This window comes from Suillus fuscotomentosus, assembly GCF_016647785.1.
Source record: "Suillus fuscotomentosus strain FC203 chromosome Unknown F5891scaffold_94, whole genome shotgun sequence".
NCBI lineage: Eukaryota > Fungi > Basidiomycota > Agaricomycetes > Boletales > Suillaceae > Suillus > Suillus fuscotomentosus.
The window spans coordinates 22,941-50,666 of NW_024539606.1; the positions used below are offsets into that span (position 1 = coordinate 22,941).

The following is a 27,726-nucleotide window of genomic DNA, read 5'->3' on the forward strand; positions in this document are numbered from 1 at the left end:
ATAATGTCTGCAATCAGGTAAAATATGGCAAGTGGTTATATAATGTCATATCTACCTTTAAACATGTAGCCTCCTTGACCAATTTAAATAATAATAATACATATTTGTGGGACCACCAAGTATGGCATGTAAGTGAAGAAATTATAATTCTTTTTGTGCAATACACTGTCTTAAAACTACACAACTGGGAGTCAGACATTAAGCAACAGGAACTGTATTAGAGACCATATATGACTTTAAACACGTAGCCTTTGTGGCCAATCTACATAATGATTTTGTAGGCAGATACTTGCAGGATTGGTATGAGCAGACACACTATATTATTCTAAAGTTCTAATATATTGATGTGACTTGCATTGCGAAATGAGGTGCTTAGAGACAAAATTGTCATTATTGAGCTGGTGGCCCACATGTATCAGCGCAGTATGCGCTACCAGAGCTTGCAAGTCAGGTGGATGTGTCCCTGACCACTCGCAACACCGTTCTTGACACAAGCACGACCAATGTTCAATACTGCAACACCACGCACAACTCGTTACCTGAAGTCACATAAGTGTCATATTCATGTTGGCTGCTAAATACTAGATGGGTGAAGAAAGTGAACCACTCGTCTCAACCATATGGTGGTGCAGAATGATTAAACAAATTATCTATCATTCAACATTTGCGCAGAAAAGGGTCTTAATGTCATTGCTGAGCACTGAATCCTGATCGCACTACTCGGATCTCACTCGGCACGATGTTGTGGCCAAAATTGATCATTATACAACATAGCTGAAATTGTACAATATAAAGTTTAATACAAGGAACTCCCACTTACATAAGTACTAGTAGGTTCCAACCCAACTAAGCTATGGGCAACATCGCTTGGCCAAAGTCATGGCAACTGACATGTGGTTTGCCTGCTGCGGGCGATAGTCAGAAACATGTTTTTGACCAAAAACTTTTCTAAAAAATGGAATCCCAATGTGTCAATGCATCAATGGAAGGCAGTGTAAAGACACCAAGGCTACTCACCTATTCCACCAAAGTAAGAGATCATCCACTTCTTTCGCTGCTTCAGGTGTTGGAGGAAGTTCAAGATAGTCAACTATGTTATCATAAAACTCTTGATTGTTGAATTCGTCATCAACGACGCGCCAAGATCCTGAGCTTGACAATGCAAATCTTAGCTAAACCCTCTAATCAGCAAAACATGGATACTTTGAATCAAGTAGTCTGATACCTGAACAGATATGTAAGCTATGGCTTGAGGTTGGATAGATCACATATTGACTAGTGTTGAAACGTCACACCAAGTGCGACACTTGCCACTGTTCCTGCCGAGTGTGGAACGACCCATCGAGTCAACAGCTTGTTCCTCGTCTGTGGAACTCGGAGAGGTGAATACACATTTAAATACCTGCAGACAACATTCGGTATAACTTCTGTCACACATATTAATCTCACCTTGACTAGTAGCTCGCCTTTAAACAGATCCTTTGTAGGGTTCTGGGGGTTGTAACATCCATCCTTGTACAGGAACAAAGGCCAAGAGCAAGCAGTGATGTGAAAATCGGGATGGTAGTCTCGAATGGATGCTCAAACACTTTGAAGGTATAAGTTATCTGTGGCGCAGCTCATAAAAGAGCACTTACATGGGATTGCTCCAGTTACTGTATAATCAACTGGGCACAAGAGTTCACCCGTCACGTCATGGTAAAATCCTCGACCAGATTTGTTTTGCTTGTGAATGGGGGGATTTGGCGTGGGGGTACGTTCCATTAGCCAATCAGCGACAGCACGCTTGAGACCAGCAGAGTCGTCTCCTCTGGCCCCATCAGAGCTTTCATTCAGCTGGATGCAAGATACAGTGATGATTCATCAGTGATTTGTTTTGGGGAATCTCACCTTACTATACGCAAAAGCAAGAGTTTCATGCTTGGCAGATGACTGTAGCAACTTACGAACCGAGGGACACCATGTCATAAGTTTCTTGAAGGAGCAATACTGTCTATTCTCTCTGAAACACAACCTGAGAGTTAACCAGTAAGATTCGGGAAAACACTTACTCTGGGTTATCTGAGTCCATTATATCAGCATCAGATTCATTGGCAGCGCCCAGTCCAATGTGCCTATCAAATTCTACCACTAGATCTTCAACGCGCTCGGTTAGGCACATGAGCCTTCGAATTGCTCGGTCATAATATACATTTGATTCACTGTTTTGATCGCATTATCAATCTGTTGTACCGTATTTTTAAATATTAGACATACTATTTCTTCCCAGGGAGCCGACGGACTTGAAGGTCTGCATTTTCTTCCTCAAGTGCAGTAATTCATCTTTTAAGAGCGACTAGAGGTTGAATGTTGTTGTTGTCTGATTCAGATTGAGATTGGGATGAGGATGCCATTGCCCACAGATAAGAATGTTGAGTGGGAATTTGGAAGTGGGCATGTAAGTCAATTTAGCTGAGGAAACATGAAGCATGGACCTCAAAACAGCTAGTTTCATGACATGTACCAATCACAACGTCATATATAGCAAAGATCCGACACCTTTTGAGTTTCGGCTCCATACATTCTTCATATCTCCATGGACAGTGCATTGCGTACATGTTGAGTCCGTGATTGACTAGTAGAGTTTGCTCCAGGTGATCCTATTGATCAACACGATTAGATTAAAGATGACTGCAGCCTAATCAAGTTAATGTGCTCACAGTGATTACATAAAACATTGTGGTCAACTGGAGTAGTAAGGGTGGAACAAGAAAAAAAAATCTTGAATAAAATGGAAGAGCAGGGACACTAAACCAATGAGAGGTGGGGACACCAAACCAAACCAGATTATAACTACCTGGATGAAATAGAGACTAAAACAAATGTACGGCCAGGTCTTTGTTCACTATTTGCGCTGGTGGGCAAACCAGATTTGAAAGCCCCTACAACAAATATCAGAACATCATTGAATCAAATTGAGACCATTTGAATGAAGTAAAAATACCCCTGCTAAAGGCCTCTGTATAGCCCCCAAAATGCCAACTCCATGTCATCTATACTTACCAACTTGGAGCTTGAGACTGACCCCCGCATCTTTTATCCTTCTATCAGTGATTTTCTGGCCAAACTCGATAAGGCAGAGCCACAATGCGGTTGGACTGAAACATTTCTCCATCCACTGACATCACTGGGAGTCAGGCTTTTTTTTTATAGAAATCATTTCACCTGAATGCCTTATCATTTTTCACAGCCTCTGTCCCCTTATGGTCATGGACTTCTTCATTCACATCATCAGTTATCTTGATGAAGCTGGCGATTCACATCAGAGTACTAGTTTTGGATCGTAACATGGAAAGCGGCTGGAAACAATACTAGGTGAGAATTTAGCGTTGTTCAATGCCTGTATAGAAGGCAAACCTTTATTTTCAGCAGCCCCGGAGTCATCATCTGCCGCAGTACATCTAGTACATGGTGGAGTAGATGTCTTTGGCGAGAGACAGGAGAACACAAATCATTACGCATACCCAGATCCTTGAGACATTGCGTAGGATGTACTGTTTACTATAAGATGTAGTTTAGCATCATGTATAAGTCTCAAGTGTAATGCTACATACAATTAATGATACTAAACTTGGAGCACAATGAACATGAACTCGAGTACAGGAGGTGGCAGATGGGCATGTAATGAATGAACTTGAGGTCGCCGTCTCTTGATGCTGCGCATTCGCTTCTCCTTGCCAGACCTGGTCTAATCTTCTTCTGCCGTGACTGGTGCGACTGAACTCTGTCACAAACCAAAAAGATGACCCGCCATTCTCAGTATGACAAATAAGATTTTTGGTCAGAATATGTACATAGATCCTTGTGGAAAAAAGTAAATGCATCCCCTACTCTGAGGTAGCACATCAAAGTCCATACATCGCTCTGAAGATGATTATCTATAGAGCCACAAAGTATGTATCACAATACAGAACTGACCCGGAGGTACTCAGCAATGCAAAATGTCGGATGACAGTATGCTAAAAGGCCCTCCTATTGAAGGCATTAGCCGGTCATAGTGGATTTTCAGGATAAAAAGACATGCCTTGGGTGCGCCTCAAATCTACTACTTGATCAGCGCCCTTCCAGAGAGACATGTCGCCACCTCCAAATTCACCCCAGGCAGTGGGAACTTGAGATGCCAGCACGATGCAAGGGTCACTAAGGGAACTAGATTCCAGGAATGTTTCGACTGTATTGATATCTTCTGAGATGTGGAAGACAACTACTTGGAGGTGTGGCAGAGTGAGAAGGGACACCACCAATTTTGGTTTAGTCCTCTGTGTATGGATATGTAAACACAAGTGCGCCAGTCCATGAAGATACTCCAGATCAACTGTAGAGTTCCATAGCACCCAGCCGTTGAGAATTTCAAGGTGTGTCACGGTACTGAAGGCTTTGAAAGCAGAAAGGGAGACCAACTGGGTGTAACGGAAATTCAGAGATATACTAAGTGATAACAATATTAGTGGGAGGTCATCTAAGGGCTGTAGCAGAGGATTTGTTGTTTCATTCTTGAAGTCCGATGGTGCGATCCATAATGCAAGATTGGTGGTACCATTGCACAGGGAAATGATCTCTGTGGCTGTACTCAGAAATACATCACCCTCGATACACAATGATTTCACTGCCCCTCGAGTGAAGTCACAGTGACAGGACCGAATATAAAGTGATGAAAGAAAGGAGATAGCAATGCTTTCACTTGACAGAACAATTTTTCGGTAAAGTAGCCTTTCGATCCTACAGCAGTATTCAGTATCATTGTGCTCTGCCTCAACCCTTCGGAATTGCTCACCAGTAATGCACCCTCTGTGAAACAAACAAGAATGAGTAAGCTTGCTGCATGCAATCAATAGCAAGAGTGATGATCTCTCTCTCAAGTTCGATGGGAAGCGCTGGCACTGACATGAAGGTTTGAACACTTGGCCAGTGTGGCGGTGCGGCGGCTGCAACCCAAGTCGCGCTGAGCCAAAGTTCATTCACTATATTATTGCCTGAGATTACTTAATTTTGTCAAACCAACTTACTATTCTGCTCGCCTGGTCACGAAGCTATGCTCCATTTGTCAATTTCATTCCTGCGTATTGATTGCACAGTCCTGGACTGCGCAAAGCAGGATATGGAGTGCATAGAGGTAGCCTGTGCTAGGTACAGCAGGGCATTTGGCACTATTTAGGACTGGTAATCAATCTGTGCAAATCGTAGCCTGAGAAATTCAATTACGTTTCTTCAGCAGTATTAATCTTTGTCAATAGTAATGGACCCACAACTCGTTATGCAGATAAGCCATAATGCATGATGACCTAATGGTCAGTCTTGATTCTTCTGCGACCAGAATGCATAGTGTGGTTGTTTTGTGTAATGCTGGTGACCTCATAAAGCTCAAACAAACAGAGTCGCATGTGAGATGCCAACCCTGCACCTGTAGATCCAACCATATCATAACTGCATGAAGAACAGAAGCATCAGCCTGAGTTTCAAGTTAAACTAAACCAACGGTGGCCTAGTGAGTGATGAAAGGAGATAAGCTTTGATGCAACGTCAAGCCAAAGCTGCAGGTATTTGGAGCAATGGATTTTTTCAATGGCAGTCTACTAGTACATAATCTTGTGTGAAATGCTTTCCATCGGGCTTGAATATACAGTGGCTCAAAAAAGTGTCCCAATGTTTGTAACTTTTCACGTAATTGCTATATCATGAGTCAAGACGTGAAAATATGACTAAGCTATAGGAAGATGTTGGAAAGGTCTGCTTCTCAGCTTCATTTCGGTTCCCTATACCGTGGGAAATTAATGACATTATGTGAAGATATGAGTATTTTAATTTGATGACTCATTGGGACACTTTTTTGACTTTGAGTTTAACTAATGTAATCTCTATAATTCTAGTACTATGTGTGACCTCCTTCTGCCCCAATCACTTCTGCCACTCTTCTAGACATATTGTCTATCAATTTTGGGTATTCCTCTTTGGTGATTCCATCATGCTCTGCTGTAACACTGTCTCATAGTTGGAATAACCCCTATGGTGAATCTTGATATGCTATAAGTAATTTCTTGAGTGATTCTCAGAGGTATTCAATAGGGTTGATGTCTTGGGTCTATGTTGAACATGATAGAATAGTAATATCATGGTCTGCAGGCTATTGGTGGCTGATTTAGAGGTATACTTAGGGTCATTGTCTTATCACAAAACAGTATCTTCTTCATTAACTTATAACTCCTGCATGCTTCTTAGCAGACGTTCCTGTCAAATGAGTATTTACTACTCTGTATTCATACTCCCCTTTGCTTCATAGAAAATTCCCACTCCATTTTATCTCATATAGTCCTATACCATCAAGTTTTCATCTTGAAACTTAAGGTGTTTATTTAACTTTTCTTTATCTTAATGATTGTCCTATCTATTTTAATACAAATTCCTTGCCATATGATCTCATCCTATTGATTTTAACCATATCTAACTAGATAAACCTCTTTCGGCTATCAGCAGTCTAATATTTGTACTTGAAAGTAGCATCTTGTCTTTTCTTTTTATAGGTTGGAGACAGAAGAATCTGTTTTTCTTGATTATAGCTTTAAGATGGGCTGTCTTGAGAGTCTGTCTGACTATTTGAGTAGAGATAGTCATAGGAATGATGGAAATAATCAATTTGGTCACTTTATTAGCATCAGTGGCCTTTCCAATTAGAATATAGTGATTAAGAGATCTTAAGTCTTATAGAGCAACCTTCTAGATTGGCTACCAAATAACTTAAAGACCATGATATTACTATTCTATCATGTTCAGCATAGACCCAAGACATCAACCCTATTGAATACCTCTGAGAATCACTCAAGAAATTACTTATAGCATATCAAGATTCACCATAGGGGTTATTCCAACTATGAGACAGTGTTACAGCAGAGCATGATGGAATCACCAAAGAGGAATACCCAAAATTGATAGACAATATGTCTAGAAGAGTGGCAGAAGTGATTGGGGCAGAAGGAGGTCACACATAGTACTAGAATTATAGAGATTACATTAGTTAAACTCAAAGTCAAAAAAGTGTCCCAATGAGTCATCAAATTAAAATACTCATATCTTCACATAATGTCATTACTTTCCCACGGTATAGGGAACCGAAATGAAGCTGAGAAGCAGACCTTCCCGACATCTTCCTATAGCTTAGTCATATTTCCACGTCTTGACTCATGATATAGCAATTACATGAAAAGCTACAAACATTGGGACACTTTTTTGAGCCACTGTACATCATGATAGTATAGGTTTACAACAGAAGGTATCATAAATGATAAGTTTACTTGGCACTGCCCTCCAGAATGCGATAAATCTTGGACAGCACCTCTGTTTGCCTGTCAATGGCAGCTTCGAGGCATTTCACAACACTAAGTTCTGAGGTTTCATGGGTCATGCTTCTATTCAATTCGAAGGCCTTTCCCAGCTTCCTACACTTTGGCACTTCAAGTGCTGGTACTGATTGAGCGTGTTGGACATTGCTCAGGTTTCGCCCAAAGTGATGTGGTGTCTACATCAATATAGCCATTAACAACTGATGTGAAAAACGAAATGATGAGTCAAGCTCACCATGGGGTCAGACTCAGAGGCTGTCTTTGACCTCTTGTGCTTCAGGGGCCAAATTTCTGAGTCACCACTATGGCCTCCAATTTGTGTGTTCGAACTATCGACATCCTGGAACAATAACCATTAGAACCGAGTGTATAATATCTTGAGGTGGCCATTGTACCCTTTCAAGTTCCTGGTGTTCGGATACATCTGCAAGTGCATCTGCGAGTGCAAGTGCAGGTTCAACTTTCATGCGACGGTAGCACCCACAGCTGTATACAGGGGCACCTTGGCCATGCGCTTGGCCACTGAGGCATGGCTCAAAATCATGGCTATGTGGAATGCTGGATGTCATAGTGTCACCTTCACACAACTCCTCAAGTCTAGCAACTATGAGGAGAGCTTCAGCATTGGTCAAGCCAGATGGGTGTGAGTCTGAGTCAGTACTGGTATAGGATATGGCGAAATGTGGTTATCCAGGCTCTTGTGATGGAAAGGTGAATCAGGTCGATTGTTTCATTTCTCCACTCCATAGTTTAAACATATTTTGAGAACAGTATTTCATATCAATGATAGATCTAACTAGTAATCTGGTTCCACTCACCAGCATAAGTAAGATTAGGTGGTACCGGCCAGATCATGTTACAATTGATGAGGAGCTTGGAGCTGTCAAGCACTTTAGACTGTCCTGTAAGGAGTTATAAAAATTTTCAATATTACATAGAAACAACCCTGGAGTGTGGCGGAGCTTCATGACGTCAAGTTAGAGCTGCATTTTACCCTGAAATATTGTCCCTAGATATCAGCATCAATGAACACAGTGCCGAACATGAGACTTGAGGCCATTGTTGACTAGCTTTAGATCTGTTTGGCAATGATGGCAGGAGCATCAGATTCCAAGATTTGTTACCAAAAGAATTTCTGTAACAGGGCATGGGTCTAAGTCCTGAAAACATGACATGATACAAATACCCTTACACTTGACGGAGTAAGCAAGAAACATGTCGTCTGACTACAATGCTCATAATAACTCTCACCCTTCTGACTTCAATGATGAGGCTGAGTTAATCTTAACAGATGCTAACTTCAGGTTGGAGGACTGCTTAGGGAGGTCTACTCCAGAAAGTCATATTGGATGCCATGGGTGTGGCCATGGCAAAAGTGTCCCTGCATATTCCTGTAGATGCTATCAGCAGAATTTTGGACAGTTCAAATCCAAACCTTCATCTCCAGATGATGAGGAGGCATTTCAGCCCACAGATTATGCACCTTGTTCGAAGCGAAAGTGGTCTGAAGATGATGGGGTGAGTATGCCCAGCTCAATTTTTTGACTGACACACTCACTTTGGCCAGGGCGTGACTAACATAGGGGCAACATCAGTACCTATTGTTGAGCTTCTGCCTGAAAAACACATGAAGGTTGAAAGAAAATTTGAGTCGTTTGAAGGGGAATTGCTAGCCAAGATGGCAGCCATCATGCAGGAAGTCGTGGGAGTGTGTGATGCTGTCAGTAGGATTGGAACAATCATTGATAGGCATCATGGAGTTCTTCTTGAAATCTGTAATGCTATTGAGAACCATGGGATGTAACTTGTTGTATTAACTCTTCATACCAGTGTAATAACAAGCAGTATCGTCCTTGATGGTTGCTGAGCAGTGCTGCCTACTAGTAAAGGTTCAACATCACAAACATTGAGACCATGTGATAATTTGTCTAGCCAACCTGTGACCTTGCTTCAATTTTTGGTTTGCAACCATGACCACAATGCACTCTTAGTGCCACATTTCAAGTGAGTACCCATTGTTTGAAACAGACCATTCGGGATGTTCACTACTTTGATTATTCTCATACTGCAATGCACAACAGATTTTATCTAGCAATGCATCGGTCACACATCAGCTTGTTAATTAACTGGTGTGTGACATTGCAACACTACTTGATATGCGATCTGTTCAACCTTGAGCCATAGCTTACATATCCATTTAGGTTCAGACTACTTGATTCAAAGTATCCATGTTTTGCTGATTAGAGGGCCCAGCATTGTCAAACTCAGGATATTGGCACATCTGCACCCAAGCACAAATCCGCTGATTGGATGAACAAGTTCTTGGACCGTCTCTGGCTCATTTATAAGCCTGTTCTTTCTGCTATTATTGTCACCTTTGTTGATAAGATGCTGAGCACCACTATTCCTGCCTTCTCGGACTCCTTGCACCTCACAACCTTCACCCTTGGGATGAAGACTTCCCGCATAGACAAAGTTAGGACATCTCCAAGGACTGCTAATGATGTTGCCATGATGGTTTGGGGAATATCATTCATTCCCAACCATGTATCTGACATAACTCTCTGTAAAGCAGCGCAATCCCAAAATTGTTCAATCTGTTCGCCTGGGCAAAGGTCTTGCCACAGCCTTCATGCTGGTGAGTTGCTTGGACTTGACATAGTCATGTAAGTCACAATATAATGAATTATCATCGACTCGAGCTTACCCTATCATCAGATTCCTGGTTTACAGACTTTCATTCAGGATATAATTCACTACATGCTCAGTCCCGTGGAGTACAAGCAGTCCAAGCTAGGTGCTGCGAATTTCACGAATCAAGTCTGCTGGAAACAGCGTCTGACATCAGTCTCGAATTCTCCCCCAATACCTCTGATCATTAAATTTCACCCCATTCAAGTGTGTCGTTCACTGATACAATGGAAGATCTGCCAATTCTTCGACTAGTCATACATGTATGGGCAGCCCAGAAATGTCCATATGGTGTTACATCATATATAGTAAGTGTGTCCAATATGTGCAGCCACTAAACCTGTTAAGACCGTGCACAGAGGGTAGGACTGATTCTGAGGGGCTTGGCTTCAGCTCATGTGCTGCGCCCCTTACCCAAGTATGTGCCCTTAATTTCAGATTGGTGTCTGAAGAAAGTCCAAAGACGTCCAAAGATGTCCGAAGGTGTGGGAAACTTCAGAAGGACTTTCTGGATGGATGCAAGTAATGTCTGGATGAGTGCGGGAAAGTTACAGAGGAACTTCTGGAAATTACAATGAGGTTTTGTCCTGATACAGATATGTGTAATGGCTACTCAGGACAAATCCTGAGTAGAAGCAAACAGAGGAAAGGCTGCAAGGACAAGGTCCGAAGCAGAATAGGTCTGGAGGACCGCAGGAAAGATCTGGATGAACTTCCAGAAACTACGGAGGATCAGATGAGCAGATGAGCAGAGTATCAGATAAGTAGAGCTCCGGCCTAGGGAGAAACTCCCTAGGCCTGAGATGGATAACTACTAAGTTGGAAGACTAGAACTGATATGAGGACTTAGAGTGAGATCTAGTGTGAGGACTAATATGATATTCAGACTGAGGAACTACAGGACATATACAAGAGTTTATATACTAAGTGACTATCAGAAAGATCAATAAGCAAAGGTCCAAGGCTATGTATGAAGCATAAGCAAAGTTATCAAACGCGAGTCGGAAATGAAGCATAGGTTAACAGATCAGCAAGCATACCGGTAGTAAGTATAACCAAGGTACCAGGAACAAGGAATACCAGATAGGCTGTGTTAACGTTATATGCACAGGAAATGAATTAAGTAGCTTATCATATATCGGATCGGATCGGATATGGTCTGGACGAGATGCATGGATGTATGGGATATGACATGAGGGCAATAGGACAAAGGATGAATGAAGCAGGCTAGCTGTGGAGGTATGTAGGTCTGATGTACGGAGGTAAAGGGATCTAGATGTGGATGTGCAGATGTGGATGTGCAGAGGTGCAGGGATCCGGATGGGTAGAGGACTGGAGACATGGATAAGGTGTCCGAAGGTCCGGATGAAGCGTGGGAATATTGTTGGATGTAGGTCTGGAATATGGGATATGACAAAACCTCATTCTCAGCCTCTTCATGCGTTGACCTGCACCAAACCGGTTTGGTGCATAGACGACCAATACTCTCTCATGAGTCATATACCCTGAAATACCACTATGAAACCCTTTTCCCTTTTATCTGAAGTTGGACTGAGGCTAAGGGAATATTTTTTGCTTTTCTTTTTATTTTTTTTATTTTTCAAGTCTATATGCCAGCAGCCTGAATATTTTAGTACATTTAATTCTGCGATGAGTTTTGCTTAGTCAGCCATGGTGATGACTCAGACAAAATCCCACACATGTCAGGTGACTGTGAAAAATATTTCCCACATATGTTGTCCTGGAAAAACATTAGTAAACCCCTAAATACTAGGCTCGCGTCATTCTCACCCTTCAAACAAAGCAAAGCAAAGACAGCCACACACAGGATTCATATCATGTGACACTTCTTACTCTCCTTCTGGATTTGTCATCAGGGGTTGGACAGGTCACATGACTTAGCAAATACCCAATGACTCACTATGACTCACTCTAGATACTTACTATGACTCACTATGACTCACCTTGCACATATGACTCATTATGACTCTTGATGACTCTTGAATACACTAGTAGCACAGCCACATTTATTGTGTATATAATGACCTCAGTTTTCGAAATAATAAAAAGCAGATACCAGCAGGTAGTAGGGTGTTTCTCAGCCCAACTAACACTAAGTTGTGAAGTAAGGTGTGATAAGTGTCAGTACCAGTGTCAAGAACTGTTTCAAGACTGAGAGGAACACTCTCAAGAGACAGTAATACTGCAAGCCCATCATACTGAATGACCCGCTGTGAGCTCACTGTGTGCAACAACCAGCAAGCAAGGTACAGCCACACTTTTATTCTGATTTCTATTATTCTTTTTCTTTTCTTTTACTTTCACTGACCTTTGGTGTTCTTTGTCCAAAAAATACTGATCCAAAATATTCGTGTTGTCTCTACGTCCACCTAAGACTCAGTAGTAGCATAGTGGGGAGACTTTAGGAATTGATAGTGAAGCTTGACCTCACTCATCTGAGTAGTGATACTGAGCCAAGATATTCTGTGCCTGCTAGGCTTTAGCCATTGAAGAGGGGACTTGGTAGTAAACCCAAGGACGTCCGTTCCTGAGTCTGTTTGAATACTCAAAGAAGAGTTCCTTGACAGCAGGTTCAATATCGAGCTAAGAGTTCTACAATAAAGCATTTGACTAGTCTTGACCTTTGATTCTACCTGTTTTGTGCTGAGGGAGTTTATCATTGTAATTCCGCACCATTTCTTTTGGAGTATAGTTGGCACGAGGCACTGTTGTTGAAAGGGAACTTGAGGAAGAAACCCGTATATTCTTTTGGTCATCGCCATACTGTCGGGCTGACCATTGTTTGTTTGTTTGTTTTCCTGTCAAGTCCAAAGATTGGATTGACCATCGTATTACTGATCTTGCAGAAGTATCCTTAGCTGAACATACCTTGGGTAGTATACAACTAGCCACCCACGAACGACCACGTTATCAGTCATTGGTATTTGTCTGAATCGCTGACCATGGAGATATTTGTTTTTATAGGTGTTTATCTATAGATCATCTATCTAAGAAGACAGTGTATGACCGAACATTCGTAAGTCAATGCAGAATTTTATACAGTGGCTCAAAAAAGTGTCCCAATGTTTGTAGCTTTTCATGTAATTGCTATACCATGTGTCAAGACGTGGGAATATGACTAAGCTATATGGAGGTGTTGGAAAGGTCTGCTTCTCAGCTTTATTTCGGTTTCCTATACCGTGGGAAAATAATGACATTATGTGAAGATATGATCATTTTAATTTGATGACTCATTGGGACACTTTTTTGACTTTGAGTTTCACTAATGTAATCCTTAAAATTCTAGTACTTTGTGTAACCTCCTTCTGCCCCAATCACTTCTGCCACTCTTCTAGACATATTCTATATCAATTTTGGGTATTCCTCTTTGGTATTTCCATCATACTCTGCTGTAACACTGTCTCATAGTTGGAATAGCCCCTATGGTGAATCTTGATATGCTAAGATAGGCCTCAAGCAGTTTCCGCAAACATCACGTGATGTGACTTGCTGTGACTCTACTTGTGATTACTGCATTTGGTACCGGGACTCCAGAAGCATACTGGCAGCGCTGCAGCGGTGATACAGAACAAACTTGCAGGATTTACAGTATGTAATAAAATTAGTAGGTACATGTTAATATGAAGACTATGTTTAATTTAAGTGTGCACTCTCGAATTCTGACATTATTGCTGAAGGGAGTACACGATGGCCTCGGTATTGCTTTGCAGCCCAGGCAGCTTGTTTGCCATTAAGTCCTTTATAATAAGCATCCATGAATGAAGGTGGGTACTGTGCTCCGAGTCCATAGTAGCTGTGTGGTTGTGCTCTGAGTCCATAGCGGTAGTGTGGCTGCGCTCTGAGACCATAGCGGCAGTGTGGCTGCGCTCCGAGTCCATAGCGGCACCATTGTTCTTGAGTTGCACAAAAACCTGACCTGAGGCTAACAGAAAAATCTCAACTGGGAGCTTAGACTTCGAAGGTGTAGAATTGAATGGAAAAGTGGTTTCACAGCCTGAAGCTACTACAGAACTCGAAGCTATGTCTACTGGATGACTCTGCACAGGCATGAGCATTGATTTCAAAAGTGAGTACAATTGAAAACTCACATTTTCTTTATCTACTGATATTTTCCGCTTTTTTGCCTGACTCCCTAGGTTCTCGATCGCAGACCGGACTTTTCGTGACCGTTTTGGCATTTTGGCAGGTTTCAGTATCAGGCCGATGGTAGGTGAAGCGGAGTCCAGAGTGTTTGGGGGCTTTATGTACAATGTATGCCTTAAATCTTGCTTGTGTTGCCATCTCCTCCTTCAATTTCACACAAATGGTAATTCTGGAACAGATGATTTGTCGAAAAGTACGTATACTACAACTCTTCCGTTTCCGTTTTTTTATACCTTGTCGCCACGGACATCCTATACACATTCATTGCTTTTGTCATGTTTCATCACACTTTGTCATGTGATGTTTGCGGAAACTGCTTGAGGCCTATCTTACAAGCAATTTCTTGAGTGATTCTCAGGGGTATTCAATAGGGTTGATGTCTTGGGTCTATGCTGAACATGATAGAATAGTAATATCATGGTCTGCAAGCTATTGGTGGCTGATTTAGAGGTATACTTAGGATCATTGTCTTATCACAAAACAGTATCTTCTTCATTAACTCATAACTCCTGCATGCTTCTTAGCAGACACTCCTTTCAAATGAGTATTTACTATTCTGTATTCATCCTCCCCTTTGCTTCATAGAAAATTCCCACTCCATTTTATCTCATATAGTCCTATACCATCAAGTTTTCGTCTTGAAACTTAAGTGTTTATTCAAAATTTCTTTATCTTAATGGTTGTCCTATCTATTTTAATACAAATTCCTTGCCATATGATCTCATCCTATTGATTGTAAGCTTATCTAACTAGATAAACCTCTTTCAGCTATTAGCAGTCCAATATTTGTACTTGAAAGTAGCATCTTGTCTTTTCTTTTTATAGGTTGGAGACAGAAGAATCTGTTTTTCTTGATTATAGCTTTAAGATGGGCTGTCTTGAGAGTCTGTCTGACTATTTGAGTAGAGATAATCATAAAAATAATGGAAATAATCAATTTGGTCACTTTATTAGCATCAGTGGCCTTTCCAATTAGAATATAGTGATTAAGAGATCTTAAGTCTTATAGAGCAACCTTCTAGATTGGCTACCAAATAACTTAAAGACCATGATATTACTATTCTATCATGTTCAGCATAGACCCAAGACATCAACCCTATTGAATACCTCTGAGAATCACTCAAGAAATTGCTTGTAGCATATCAAGATTCACCATAGGGGCTATTCCAACTATGAGACAGTGTTACAGCAGAGTATGATGGAAATACCAAAGAGGAATACCCAAAATTGATAGAGAATATGTCTAGAAGAGTGGCAGAAGTGATTGGGGCAGAAGGAGGTTACACAAAGTACTAGAATTTTAAGGATTACATTAGTGAAACTCAAAGTCAAAAAAGTGTCCCAATGAGTCATCAAATTAAAATGATCATATCTTCACATAATGTCATTATTTTCCCACGGTATAGGAAACCGAAATAAAGCTGAGAAGCAGACCTTTCCAACACCTCCATATAGCTTAGTCATATTCCCACGTCTTGACACATGGTATAGCAATTACATGAAAAGCTACAAACATTGGGACACTTTTTTGAGCCACTGTAGTTGCTGGCTCACCTGGAAGCGCTAATGTGCACCTCTAAGTCCCAGCAGATATTCCAACTCTTGCATCTCCAGCTCAAACATCTGGTGTTCCCTAGTGATCCAAAGGACCATCATTGCACGTGCCTCATCTGTCCAGTTTGGAGGCAGAGGGTAGGGTTGAAATGGTAAGTGGGGGTTGTATATTTGTTGGTGCATGTGGATTTGCGCAGCGTCCCATCTCACATACATCATTTCCTTCAGATATGTTAGAATTTTAATTGCTAAACGAGTCGCTACTTACGATTTGCCTTTCAGTCAACATAAATGTCACGTTGTGAGGCCTCAGCGCAACTCGCAGAAGGTGCTCTGGGATCTGTAGAATGTTAGTAGTAATTAGAACTTCCTTGACATACCTGGCGACCTTGGTTTCCGTCTCCATCCCCATCTCAATTCCCACCCCCATTAGCATTAGTGTAGTTGTTCATTATTGTACTAGAGCTACTGGTAGATTCAAAATTGAATTGAGAATGAGTTAATGCTTACCTTCATTGTTTGAATTATTGTGTATCATAAATACATCCCAATTTGGACAAATGTATGTCACCAGCATTTTCCTGAATGATGATGCTCAGTTCTAATTTCTAAAAACTACAAGGGCTCATTGATGCATCATTTAACAGCTGTATGTGCTATCCTAAGTCTACTAACAAGCTCTTGTGTTTTATTTTTTCACTACTATCATTTGTTACTTACTCATAGTCACACTACTACTTCGCAAGGGGTGACCTGCTATTAGCCTTGAACATTTGAACGTGCGAAGGAATCACGTGACTAGTTTTTCTTACGGGTGTTAACACTGTTATTGTGTTTTGTTGATGTCCGTTGCACTTAATGTTCGCCAATCCCTCTGGCGCATATTAAGAGGCAAAGAAATTTATTTATACTCTCAAGGATCTGACGGCCTTTCTGCTACTCATTGCTTTTATCAGTATGTCCCTCAGATGTGGGGGCAAATGCAGCCGATCATTCTCAGCACCAAGAACTTTGACCCGTCACCGTCAGGACTGCAAGCACTGGCAGAAGCAGGTACAGTCACAACACTTCAAACGCATCTCTGCATCTCTGCAAGACTCGGAAGCTCCTGCTGTGAAGAAAGTAAAACTTAGTACCCAAGTAAGTGCATTCATTGTAAACCATATCCTGATCTCTGCTCATTTGGATATTAGCCAACTTCTGCCTCAAGCTCTCCACCGATGAACACCATGTCATCTGATTCATCCAATATTCCTGTATCTCCCTCCAACATCCATGATCCAGTAGCGTCCTCATCTAACACATCCGCATTTGACATCCCACAAGAGGAGCAGCATGCATCAACTTGCATTCCAAACCTGGAGGTGCAGCCAGAAAGTGGAGCTGGCTGTCCCTCTTGATCGCATCGGCTGCCTTTATGATTCAGGGATGAACTTCCAGTAGCCCCACCTGCCATTCCAGAACCACCTCCAGCACCCATTCGTCGGGTAGTTCTTTATGTCTTCGATTCTTTTCGTACATCTCTTAATAAATTCGGGATTGGAAGGGACTATCACCACCAACCATCATATGACCCAGATGCCTTTGTCTCCGCTGACCAGCTATCTAATATCGTGTCTGATCCCCTCCCCTCAATGAGCAAGCTAATCATTCTGGGAGCCCACCTCCATCGCAGTCACCCCCTTGGCCATGGAGAAATATGAGTATATGGCGCTTGATGTCTTGGAAGATGACTAGTAATAGCAGTCTGACGTCTGAAACGCAAGTAACCTGCCTCATTTGCAAAGTATTGAAGGCCAAGGATTTTAGTCTGGATGATGTGCCCGATGATTTCAATATGCATACAGAAATGATGCGCTTTATTGCCTCTGAAGCAACACTGGACCCTGACGATATCTTTCGAAGAGACAGCTGGAGGGAATCAACAGCAGAAATACTAGTGCCAACCAGGGAGAGAAATGCAGATGGGAATGGGCAATCATTTACTGTCCCAGGTTTTCATCATTGGCCACTTGTGGCTGTTATTCGTGCAGCCTTCTCAGAGGCATCATCACGCTGGTTTCACCTCACCCCTTTCAAACACTTTTGGAAATCGCCATTGACCGGCCAAGAACAACATGTATACAATGAGCTGCAGAAACAAAAGAGGGACAATGGGTGTAAACTGGAATGGGTGATTGCTGGACTCATGTTCTGGTCTGATGCGACACACCTGACTCAGTTTGGGAATGCTTCTGCATGGCCAATCTATCTTTTTTTTGGAAACTGATTGAAATATGCCCGTGCCTGTCTGACTACCAATGCTTGTTACCCCATCGCATTTATCCCTTCTGTAAGTACTCATCCCATTGGAAGACCAGTGAGTACCCTAACACGATTTGTCTCTAGCTACCAGAATCTATTGTGGGTTTCATCCACAAATTTATCAACAACAAGAGCATCAAAGACGTTCTCGCCCATTGCAAACAGGAATTGTTCCATGCGCTTTGGCGCATTTTATTAGATGATGAATTTGTAGATGCATATAGGAATGGGATCATGATTAAATGCCACGATGGAGTGTTTCAACAAGTTTTTCCAAGGATTTTACTTACTCTGCGGATTATCCAGAGAAGTGAGCTCATTTATCCCCTCAACTTCCACACATTAACTAACAACCTTCAAATAGAGTACTTCTTGCTGTTATTCGCAACAAAGGAGATTGCCCATGTCCCTGGTGTTTTGTGCCAAAATAATGCTTCAATTGGCTTGGTCTCAAGGCTGATATGTTGGCGCGCATCAATAGTGTGCACTTATACCTCAGAGACAAGATTGTTGTGGCACATGAGGCTATATACATGCTAGGTGCTCCAATCAAAGGTGCTGCGGCCGAGCGTCTTCTGAAATCATTCTCACTGATACCAACATTAGTGAGTGCACTTATCTATAGGACCTTTTGAATGATTTAAGTATACTTTTCGCTTAGAATGCCTTCACTGAGCGACTTGGGCCTGTAGGCCTTGACTTCTTTCCTATACTCGTTGTCAATCTCTTGCATGAATTTGAGCTCAGAGTGTTCAAATCCGTCCTCAAGCATCTTATAAGGCTGTTTATGCCATCAATCATGAATCAGTAGCTTTACTGAATGAATGGTATGTATTAATTAGCATAGCAGCCTCATCTGGCATTGACAATCCCTCAATATTAAGTTTTCGCTTAATTCCGTCATTTGGAAAAGGTGCTATCTGATGTTTCCCTTCAGATGTGTCCTATATGAAGCAAAGAGCTGCACAACATTTTGAGGATATCTTACAGGTGAGTTTGATCTCTACTGTTCTTGAATTATCATAATCTGATTATCGACCAGTGTGCAATTCTGGCATTTGAGGGTCTATTCCCAGACTCGCATGATGAAGTTGTCCATGTACTCCTCTTTTGTCTGGCTGAATGGCACGCCATTGCAAAGCTTCGATTGCACACAGACAACTCTCTTGACCTACTTGGTCAAGCTCTTAGACATCTAGGACAGCAGCTTCGAAAATTTCAGGACTCCACTTGCTCAGTGTTTCACACTGTGGAGCTCCCAGAGGAAATAGCTTCCCGTCAGAGGAAGAGTGCTAATCTCAACTCAACGTCTGCAGGAACAGGGTCATCTGGGGTGCATCCCAAGGCCTTCAATATTCGAACTTATAAGTTACATGCACTTGGTGACTATGTAAGCTCTATCAAAATGTTCGGAACCACAGACTTGTACACTACTCAAATAGTATGTGCACGTTCTTTGTGGAATGACAAGTAAACAACTTGATTTTTTGAATTTCTAGGGCGAGGTCACACACAAGCTCTTGAAAATGTTTTACCGGAATACAAATAAACAAGAACCTTCAAAGCAATTAGCTAAGCAAGAAAGGAGATGCACTTGTATCAGATGTATGCAAGAATCTGGCAACACCAGCAACAACCAACCTGCCGGAAACTCACTACCGCCAGAAGCGCACCATTGTTTATCAAGCTATCCAGGCATTACCATCAATTTAGCTTCTTATCTTGAGCAGCATCGAGGTGACCCAGCTGTTGCAGTAAATATGTTCTTGTGCGACTGTTCTGACATATTTAATGATACTACCTGACAGGACTTCATTCTGAAAATGAAAGACCATATCCTTTCCTGGTTGCTAGGTTTAGAATATGATGGTGACGAATGAGACTTCACAGATGCATCTGAACACTGTTTTCCAACCTAAACACTTCCAAATTAACTATACAATGTATGATATCTGTAGGGATCAAGACATGCTCAGACCTGGACATGGCTCTATGGTGATGGTGTTGTCGCAAGAAAGCAGTGTGGGTGCACATCCTTTTTGGTATGCATGGGTATTGGGCGCGTTTTGTATTAATGTTCTTCATGTTGGCCCAAACACTGGTAACCACTCACCTCAGTCCATAGAGGTCTTGTGGGTGCAATGGTTAGGTGTCGTACCATGGTACCATTGGGGCTTCCAAGAAGGCCACCTCCCAAAAATTGGATTCATTCCTGACTCACCTGCTGCCTTCGGGTTTCTTGATCCATCGCTAGTGATCAGGGCATGCCACCTTATCCCTGCTTTCACTGACCATTGCACGTATGAGCTTCTCAAACATGGTCCCTCTGTGGCAAGACTACCTAGAGAGATTGACGACTGGGCTTCATTTTATGTCAATATGTGAGATTTTGTCTTGCTATATACTCATATCCTTACCATAACTTCGTGTAGTTTTGCTGACAGACATGTTTTGTCATTTCACAGGCATAGGTGTTAGTCATGAAGTTCAATATGACTCATTGAATATTGTCCAGCCCAATTGTGCAGTAGGGAGCAGAAGTACCAGCATTGGTCATGGAGAAGTCTTGGATGATGATGGCCTTGAAGCCGACATGGAGGGGCTTGACAACGCTAATGTTAACCTCGGAGATGAAAGTTGGCATGAAGATGAATGTGATAGAGACCTGGATGATGAACACAATGATTTCAACCAGGACGACTCCGCAGACGAAGATGAAGATGAATTGATTCCTGAAGATTGCGACAGTGATGTTGATGACTTGGATGATGATGGCAACCACTTGGACTCTGAGGATGATGGACCTGCATTCAAATTTTAATGATTATTATCCTTCCTCCTACTGTCCATTTATTTGCTAGTACATAGGCACCCAAAATCAGAATGTTATGTTTGAACGCTGAGCCTATGAAGCATCCTACTAGTAAGTAAGCACTGCCAAGCCACATTTAACTCAAACTCAACACCCCTCCCAACTTCTGCAAGCACCTTTCCATTCAACCGCACCCAACCGTAAGCGCACCATTTGGTTTGGAAATGCCTAGCGTTTCCACATTCTACTAACAGTTGGATGGGCTCAAATCCCACACTCCTTAGCTGCTCAACAATTGATTTTGTTGTCTGGTGCTAGTTAACATGATTGAATTCGGCTATAAGTCATTGTATGACATTATATCTCCTAAGCCCCATGATGGACTTAGGCAGACGGCACTACATCCTAGAACATATCTGTATCTATCATATAATGGATATAGCTCGCGATAATTTGTGTGTGGACACTACAATCATGATCATTGTTGCTAGTAAGATATAAACTTTGTGCAGTTTTATGCTTACCTGATATTGCATATCTAATGAGACTATCCAATGAGCAGGAAATGATACTGTGAAACCGTTTAGACTAAGAATGGTAAAAATCTAAGCATCTGTGTATCATTTGATACACCTTTATGATGGCATATCAAGTGTCGCATCAAGGCAAAAATTATCAAGGGGTGATAATAGTGGAACTCAGAGTAGATTTTTTAAACTCACTAAAACATAACTAAGACTCGGTAAACTTTGAAAAAACTCGGCCATAGATGGCCGGCACAGATTGGAGTTCAAAACAATACTTGTGCATTTCTGAGAGATAATGGAAGATATTGGGGGTAGTGCGCATGATAGAGAACGTAGATATATGTAGATATACGTAGCTATGTTGAAGTAATTAGTCTGTCAGCCTCCAAACAACGAACGAGCACCGGGACCCATCCCACAATTGCACGAGTGAACAAGTGTCATGAGGAGAGGGGAAGGGAGCAGAGCCAAACACCGCAACTGTGGTATGTTAGCATCTGGGGCTTCCGCGGGAGAAGGAAGGTATTTTTTTCCATGGGAGGGGGAGAAGGGGAAGCCGTGTATGGCTGCTTCTGTCCCTAGGGGGACTGTCAAGGCTGATGACACAATGACAGGAGGGGTCAAGCTCCATCCCATTGTCATTGTCCATGTCAACATCCCCCCCACTCAACATACCAAGCGCGTTGCCAAGGGGGGCAAAAAAGGACCGTTGTCATCGGCATGGGGGTCGTTGTCGATGTCCCCATCTGGATCATTGATTGGACTGCCCCCAGTGCCAGAAAATGAGGAGGGGGGTGCTGGGAAGGGGGGGATGCAGAGTGCTTGGAGGAGCGCGCTGAGCGCTAGTGTCAGGTGGGCTCCAGAGAGGGAGCTGAGGGTCTGGGGGAAGCGGCTGATGGTTTTGGGGAGGGAGCTGAGGACCAGGTAGATTCATGGAGGGACCAGCCCCCCCACATGGACGAACAAGCGCAGAGAAATCTGCAGCGCCATCAGGAGGTATAGGATGATGAAGATGCAGGGAAAGATCTGGAAGTACATGGAAATCTGCAGTGCCATCAGAACGTATAGGATGATGAAGAAGCAGGGAAAGAGCTGGGCCATCAGGAGGTATAGGATGATAAAAAAGCAGGGAAAGATCTGGGAGGGGCATCCTCATATCTGGAGTTGTTGAGGGCAATGGGCAGCACAGTGGGGATGGTAGGTTGCTCGCTGTCATGCAAGATGAGCTAGACTTAGCACGCTGACCGTGGTAAAATTTCAAACTCCGATTCAAACTCCACTTATCATCGCACATCAGTTAGGGGGGATGATAAGGCAATCATCTCTCAATCTTGAGCTCTCACCATGCCTCACCCATCCACCAGGCAAGATCTTCTTGGCACAGTTGATAAAGCTGCACTGTCATTAGCCAAAATCCAATATCAGCAGGTGTTGGAAGCTCAGGAGTCAAACTCTGACTCCAGCTCCAATTCCGACTCTGATTCCAACTCTGATTCTACCATGGACATCACCTCCTCACTCACCCTTTCCTCCAATAGCACTAGTGAATTTTCTGATGAGTCCAATGACTCTGATGATATCACTACACATTATAATCATCTTCAGCACCAAATTGCGATGCTCTGTGATGAGGTCGCAAGGGCTCACGTCCTTAACAAGCCAGATGAACCTCCCCCACGAGCTCCCCAGCTGCACATGCTTGTTCATCACGATAAACACCGCCCTTATTTATTTTGCCAGAAGCTACGTGTCGACCCTATCATTTTTGACGATATCCTCGATCAAATCTCTGATCATCACATATTTTTCAACCAATCCAATAATCCCCAGCTTCCCATTTCCATCCAGCTTGCTATCTTCCTTAATCATGCTGGCCACTATGGCAATGTGATTTATCTCGAGGATGTTGCCCAATGGGCAGGTATAAGTGTTGGGTCAGTTGTGAATTGCACGAATCGTGTGATGATTGCACTGCTTGACCAGCATGATAATTTTGTTGGTTTCCCACACCATCATTCAGAGGATGCTGAGCTTGCTTGGCAATATGCAGAGTCCAAGACTTGTCCTGAGTGGCGCAATGGCATTCTAGCTGTTGATGGCACCACAATTAATCTCTATGCCAAACCTGCTCATTTTGGTGAGACATTATATGACAGGAAATCTAACTATTCCCTTGGCTGTCAGGTATTTCCCCCCCCTCCCCTCATGGTCAACAATTAAATATTTTTAGGCAGCTGTTATGCCTCATAACCTTATCATTGTTGATTATGCTCTTGGTCATCCTGGAAGCATCACAATGCCTATGCTTTCCGATCAACTCATCTCTATCAACAGCACGAAGCCCTTTTGCCAGATGACCATTGGATTTGGGCTGACAGTGCATACCCACTTGAGAAGTGGTGCATAGTCCCTTTCAAGAAGCCCCGTAATGGAAGGTTGACTAAGGACCAGAAGACATTTAATTATCATCTTTCCATAGTGTGCTCATATTTTTTGTGATTTTTTGTGATGGTTTGGTGACTGATTTTTATTTTTATTAGGTTCATGTACGTGTTGAGCATGCATTTGCTGCTCTTAAGGGGCGGTTTCAATCCCTCTGAGAGCTTCGCCTCAATATTCACACAGAAAGAGAGCTTCAGATTGCTGTTCATTGGATTATGTGTTGCATCATCTTGCACAACATGATCATTCGATTTGAAGCACACCATTGCCAGCAGAATGTGAAATTCCCTTGTTCTCAGAGGTGGGCTGAAAGGGAGGCCAGAGAATTTGCAGCTCAAGAGATGGAAGATCCTGATGGAGATGAAGGTGTGGGTGATAGGTCATATAAGGGTACTCTGGGGCAAGCTTCACATTTGAGGATGATGGATCAATTGTTTGACAGTCCTCACTCAAGAGCTCAACACAGGGAAGGGTAGCTTGAAAGGACCAGAATCATATTGGCAACCATAAGGTACATGTACTACTACAAGAGATTAACAGATGTAACAACAGATGTATGTAAAAAAACAATCAAGCAGCTAAAGTTAACATGACAACAACAATGAAAAAAAATGCTGAAAATCACAACACATATTCAGACTGATGGTGACGAGGATGAGGGACTGGCACCTGCTGGAATGGATCATCATCTCATATTGGATCTTAAGGTGCCAGGTCTCAGCCTCCCTTTCCTGGAGGGCAGCTGCAGCCTGAAGGCGCAGGATCTCCTTGTCCTTGGCCTCCTGCTCGTGTTGATGCGTGGTGGCCGAAATGAGGACTTTGTGTGAAAGATTTTCACAGTGCCACTGAAGATCCTTCTTCTGGGCTTGATAATTCATCTTGATGGCATAGTGCTCATTCCTCGACTCCCAGCACTCGGAGATGTCAGTCTGCATGCTCCAGATATCTTTGTTGAGCATGTTGAGGTTGTCCTCCATGTCCGCTGCAGAGGCTCGCTTCTTCTTCAAGTTGGCCGAGCTCTGCGGCTTCCCAGACAGTGATGTCTGGGATGCCGTTGGTGAAACACGATAGTTGGTTGATACAAAGGACGAAGATGCTGTGGACGAGGGAGTGGAACGGCTGTGCGATATCCCCAATGACGATGCAAACAAGGAAGGTTTACATGGCACCTGGCCACCAGGGGAGGCAGAGCCAAACACCTCGCGACTGTGGTATGTTGGCGTCTGGGGCTTCTGTGGGAGAAGGAAGGTGTTTTTTTCCATGGGAGGGGGAGAAGGGGAAGCCGTGTATGGCCGCTTCTGTCCCACCAACCTGGGGGGACTATCAAGGCTGATGACATGATGACAGGAGGAGTCAAGCTCCATCCCATTGTCATCGTCCATGTCAACGTCCCCCCCACCCAACATACCCAGCGTGTTGCCAAGGGGGGCAAAAAAAGGATCGTTGTCGTCGGCATGGGGGTCGTTGTTGAGGTCCCCATCTGGATCGTCGATTGGACTGCCCTCAGTGCCAGGAAAATGAGGAGGGGGATGCTGTGAAGGGGGGGGATGCAGAGTACTTGGAGGGGTATGCTGAGCGCCCATGGGACTGGGCTGAATGCTTGGAGGAGTGCTCTGAGCGCTAGTGTCAGGTGGGCTCCAGAGAGGGAGCTGAGGGTCTGGGGGAAGCAGCTGGGGGTCTGGGGGAGGGGGCTGAGGGTTTTTAGGATGGAGCTGAGGGAGCTGAGGGTCTGGTTGAGGGAGCTGAGGACCAGGTAGATTCGTGGAGGGACCAGCCCCCCCATGTGGACGAATGAGTGAGTAGTAATCTGTGGCATGGTCGACTCCCAGCCGGGAGGTGAAAATCTTCACGCTGATTGTTGGATTGGAGAAGAGGAATGGGTGGAGCTGGTCATACCAAGGGAATTCAAGTAATACTTGTTCTTTAAATCAAATAAATCAAACAAATATAAAAACAATGACAAAAAGCTCACTGTGAAGATTGACGGCCACATGTTCGTCAAGCGGGGTGATGCCAGCACCAGTCTTGTTGAACTTATTGTGGCAATCCCTAAACAACTTCCTAAGACTTTAAATATTTAAATTAGTGGCAACAAATCTGAATAAAGGAGGCCACTTACACAGTGCAGCAGGTTGCTCACTGACGTCAATTTTTTCGGGTCCTCAGCATATAATGCTGAATATTCGGAGTCCTTCTCGAAGATCAGCTTTGACAAAATTCGATGAATGTCCCCTTTGTCCCTGCCAGAGGGATGCTCCTCAGTGCTAGAACTGGCAGTCTTTTTCCCCTTGTAGAAAAGAGTGCATGCGTCGGAAGGATTAGTGGTAAGGTGGGTCACGAGAGTGTCTGTGCGGTGGAGATCTTGGGCCCTAGTCCAATGGACGATTATCTTTGGTCCGGCAGCCTTAGGAGGCTGATTACGAGTGGGATTGGACCCACATCCTCGAGATTTCCCTCTTCCACAGGATGTAGATGGATTTGGGGGCAACTCCATCGCCTTTGGGCGAGTACGACCATTTGCTTGAAGCCTTGCAGAACGGCGGACACATTGGCGGACAGCAGGCATGGTTATTTAGGACTCCGACTTCATGCTGGCCAACTCTTCATTGTTGGCTGTGCTAGAGTGCTTAGCCGGTGTTTTACTGAGTGCTCTAGCGAGTTTAGAACTCTACTCTGATTCCCACTAATATTACACGTGCTTGATATACTGTTATATTCCATTGTACTATGTTACCATGACCAAACAAAATTGGTTAAAATTATAATTCCCGCTACCATTGTCATGCATGGTATGTGATTCATACCATGTCAGATATATATAGAGTGATAAGGAAGATATGAGAGAGTGTCTAGCCCTCTGTCACTGAGTTACTTCTCCATTTTTCCTTTGATTTATTGTCTTGTATTTTATTTCTCACTTTTCAGACTTATTTTTAACTTGTATTTGCATCAAGCATGTGACCTTCTGTTTATTTCTCATTGTTTATTGTTATTTGGCTTCTTTCAGCCACCAAGTTTTGTATCTCTATTTATTTCTGACTGTTTATTTTTATTTGGCTTCTTTCAGCCACCAGATTTTATTTGTCATCACATCATGTGACTGGGAAATAATCTGGTTTGTAACATTATTTAAGCTGACTCAACATGTTTAGTCATGATTGGTCATGCTTTGTAACAACATTTAACATGACTCAACATGTTCACTCATGGTTTGTCATGGTTTGTAATTTCTTTGTAAGATTACACTGTATTTGTAATGTACTTAGTAATAAGCTGATTCATCACCTGGTTTGTAAGCCACATTCTTACCAATCCATCTGATTAATCATGCTTAGTAAGGGGGTCCCCAAAAGGTATAAAAGGACCCCATTTTCACCCATGAAATACAATCCTCCCACTTGACTCTTATCTCAAACCGTGTGAGACCACTAAGACTTAAAGTGCAGGCCAACATAAGTGCCTTGAGGTAATCTAAGATATCATTATCTACTCTAAGTTGTATACTACCTTACAGGGGTTGACTATATAACTTTCGTTATCATTATTCTACTTTAGGTTATATACTACCTTACAGGGGTTGACTATATAACCATTGAACAGCTCTCATTCTAAGCTTTACGTGTATTCATAAGACTCACTCTTTCAACGGAAAGTGAGACACATCTAAGGACGACAAAGTTGAAACAGACTTTCATAGGTTGAAACACAACCTACTAGGCTGAAACAAACCTAACAAATTTATCCAGAACACAGAACATTCCACAACAACTTCATATAAGACTACACAAGAAGAGGACAACAAACTAAATCCTCCCAAGAACTCACCATGTTACCTCCCACGAAGTAGAAAAGTCGGAGA

At 42.8% G+C, this 27,726-nt stretch overlaps 4 protein-coding genes across 4 annotated transcripts; 1 reads left to right on the plus strand and 3 right to left on the minus strand.

The window, feature by feature from the left end:
- Positions 1–851: 851 nt before the first annotated feature.
- F5891DRAFT_962684 (uncharacterized protein) lies at positions 852–2,209 on the minus strand (the record flags this gene model as incomplete). Its single annotated transcript, XM_041375928.1, has 7 exons — positions 852–948; positions 1,018–1,172; positions 1,289–1,402; positions 1,450–1,580; positions 1,638–1,836; positions 1,891–2,002; positions 2,052–2,209. Coding segments are annotated over 7 exons (966 nt in total), but the record flags the coding sequence as incomplete, so codon positions are not given.
- Positions 2,210–7,321: 5,112 nt separating this feature from the next.
- On the minus strand, positions 7,322–7,942 carry F5891DRAFT_1196137 (uncharacterized protein; the record flags this gene model as incomplete). Its single annotated transcript, XM_041368256.1, has 3 exons — positions 7,322–7,549; positions 7,609–7,713; positions 7,769–7,942. 3 exons carry the CDS (start codon positions 7,940–7,942, stop codon positions 7,322–7,324), a joined length of 507 nt encoding a protein of 168 aa, XP_041219185.1.
- Positions 7,943–8,588: 646 nt separating this feature from the next.
- Positions 8,589–10,319, plus strand: F5891DRAFT_1196138 (uncharacterized protein; the record flags this gene model as incomplete). Its single annotated transcript, XM_041368257.1, has 5 exons — positions 8,589–8,891; positions 8,941–9,081; positions 9,627–9,890; positions 9,946–10,011; positions 10,092–10,319. The coding sequence occupies 5 exons, from the start codon at positions 8,589–8,591 to the stop codon at positions 10,317–10,319; spliced, it is 1,002 nt and encodes a 333-aa protein (XP_041219186.1).
- Positions 10,320–25,025: 14,706 nt separating this feature from the next.
- On the minus strand, positions 25,026–26,433 carry F5891DRAFT_985673 (uncharacterized protein; the record flags this gene model as incomplete). The annotated part of the gene is made up of 4 exons (XM_041377631.1): positions 25,026–25,099; positions 25,276–25,788; positions 25,840–25,934; positions 26,012–26,433. 4 exons carry the CDS (start codon positions 26,431–26,433, stop codon positions 25,026–25,028), a joined length of 1,104 nt encoding a protein of 367 aa, XP_041219187.1.
- Positions 26,434–27,726: the final 1,293 nt, after the last annotated feature.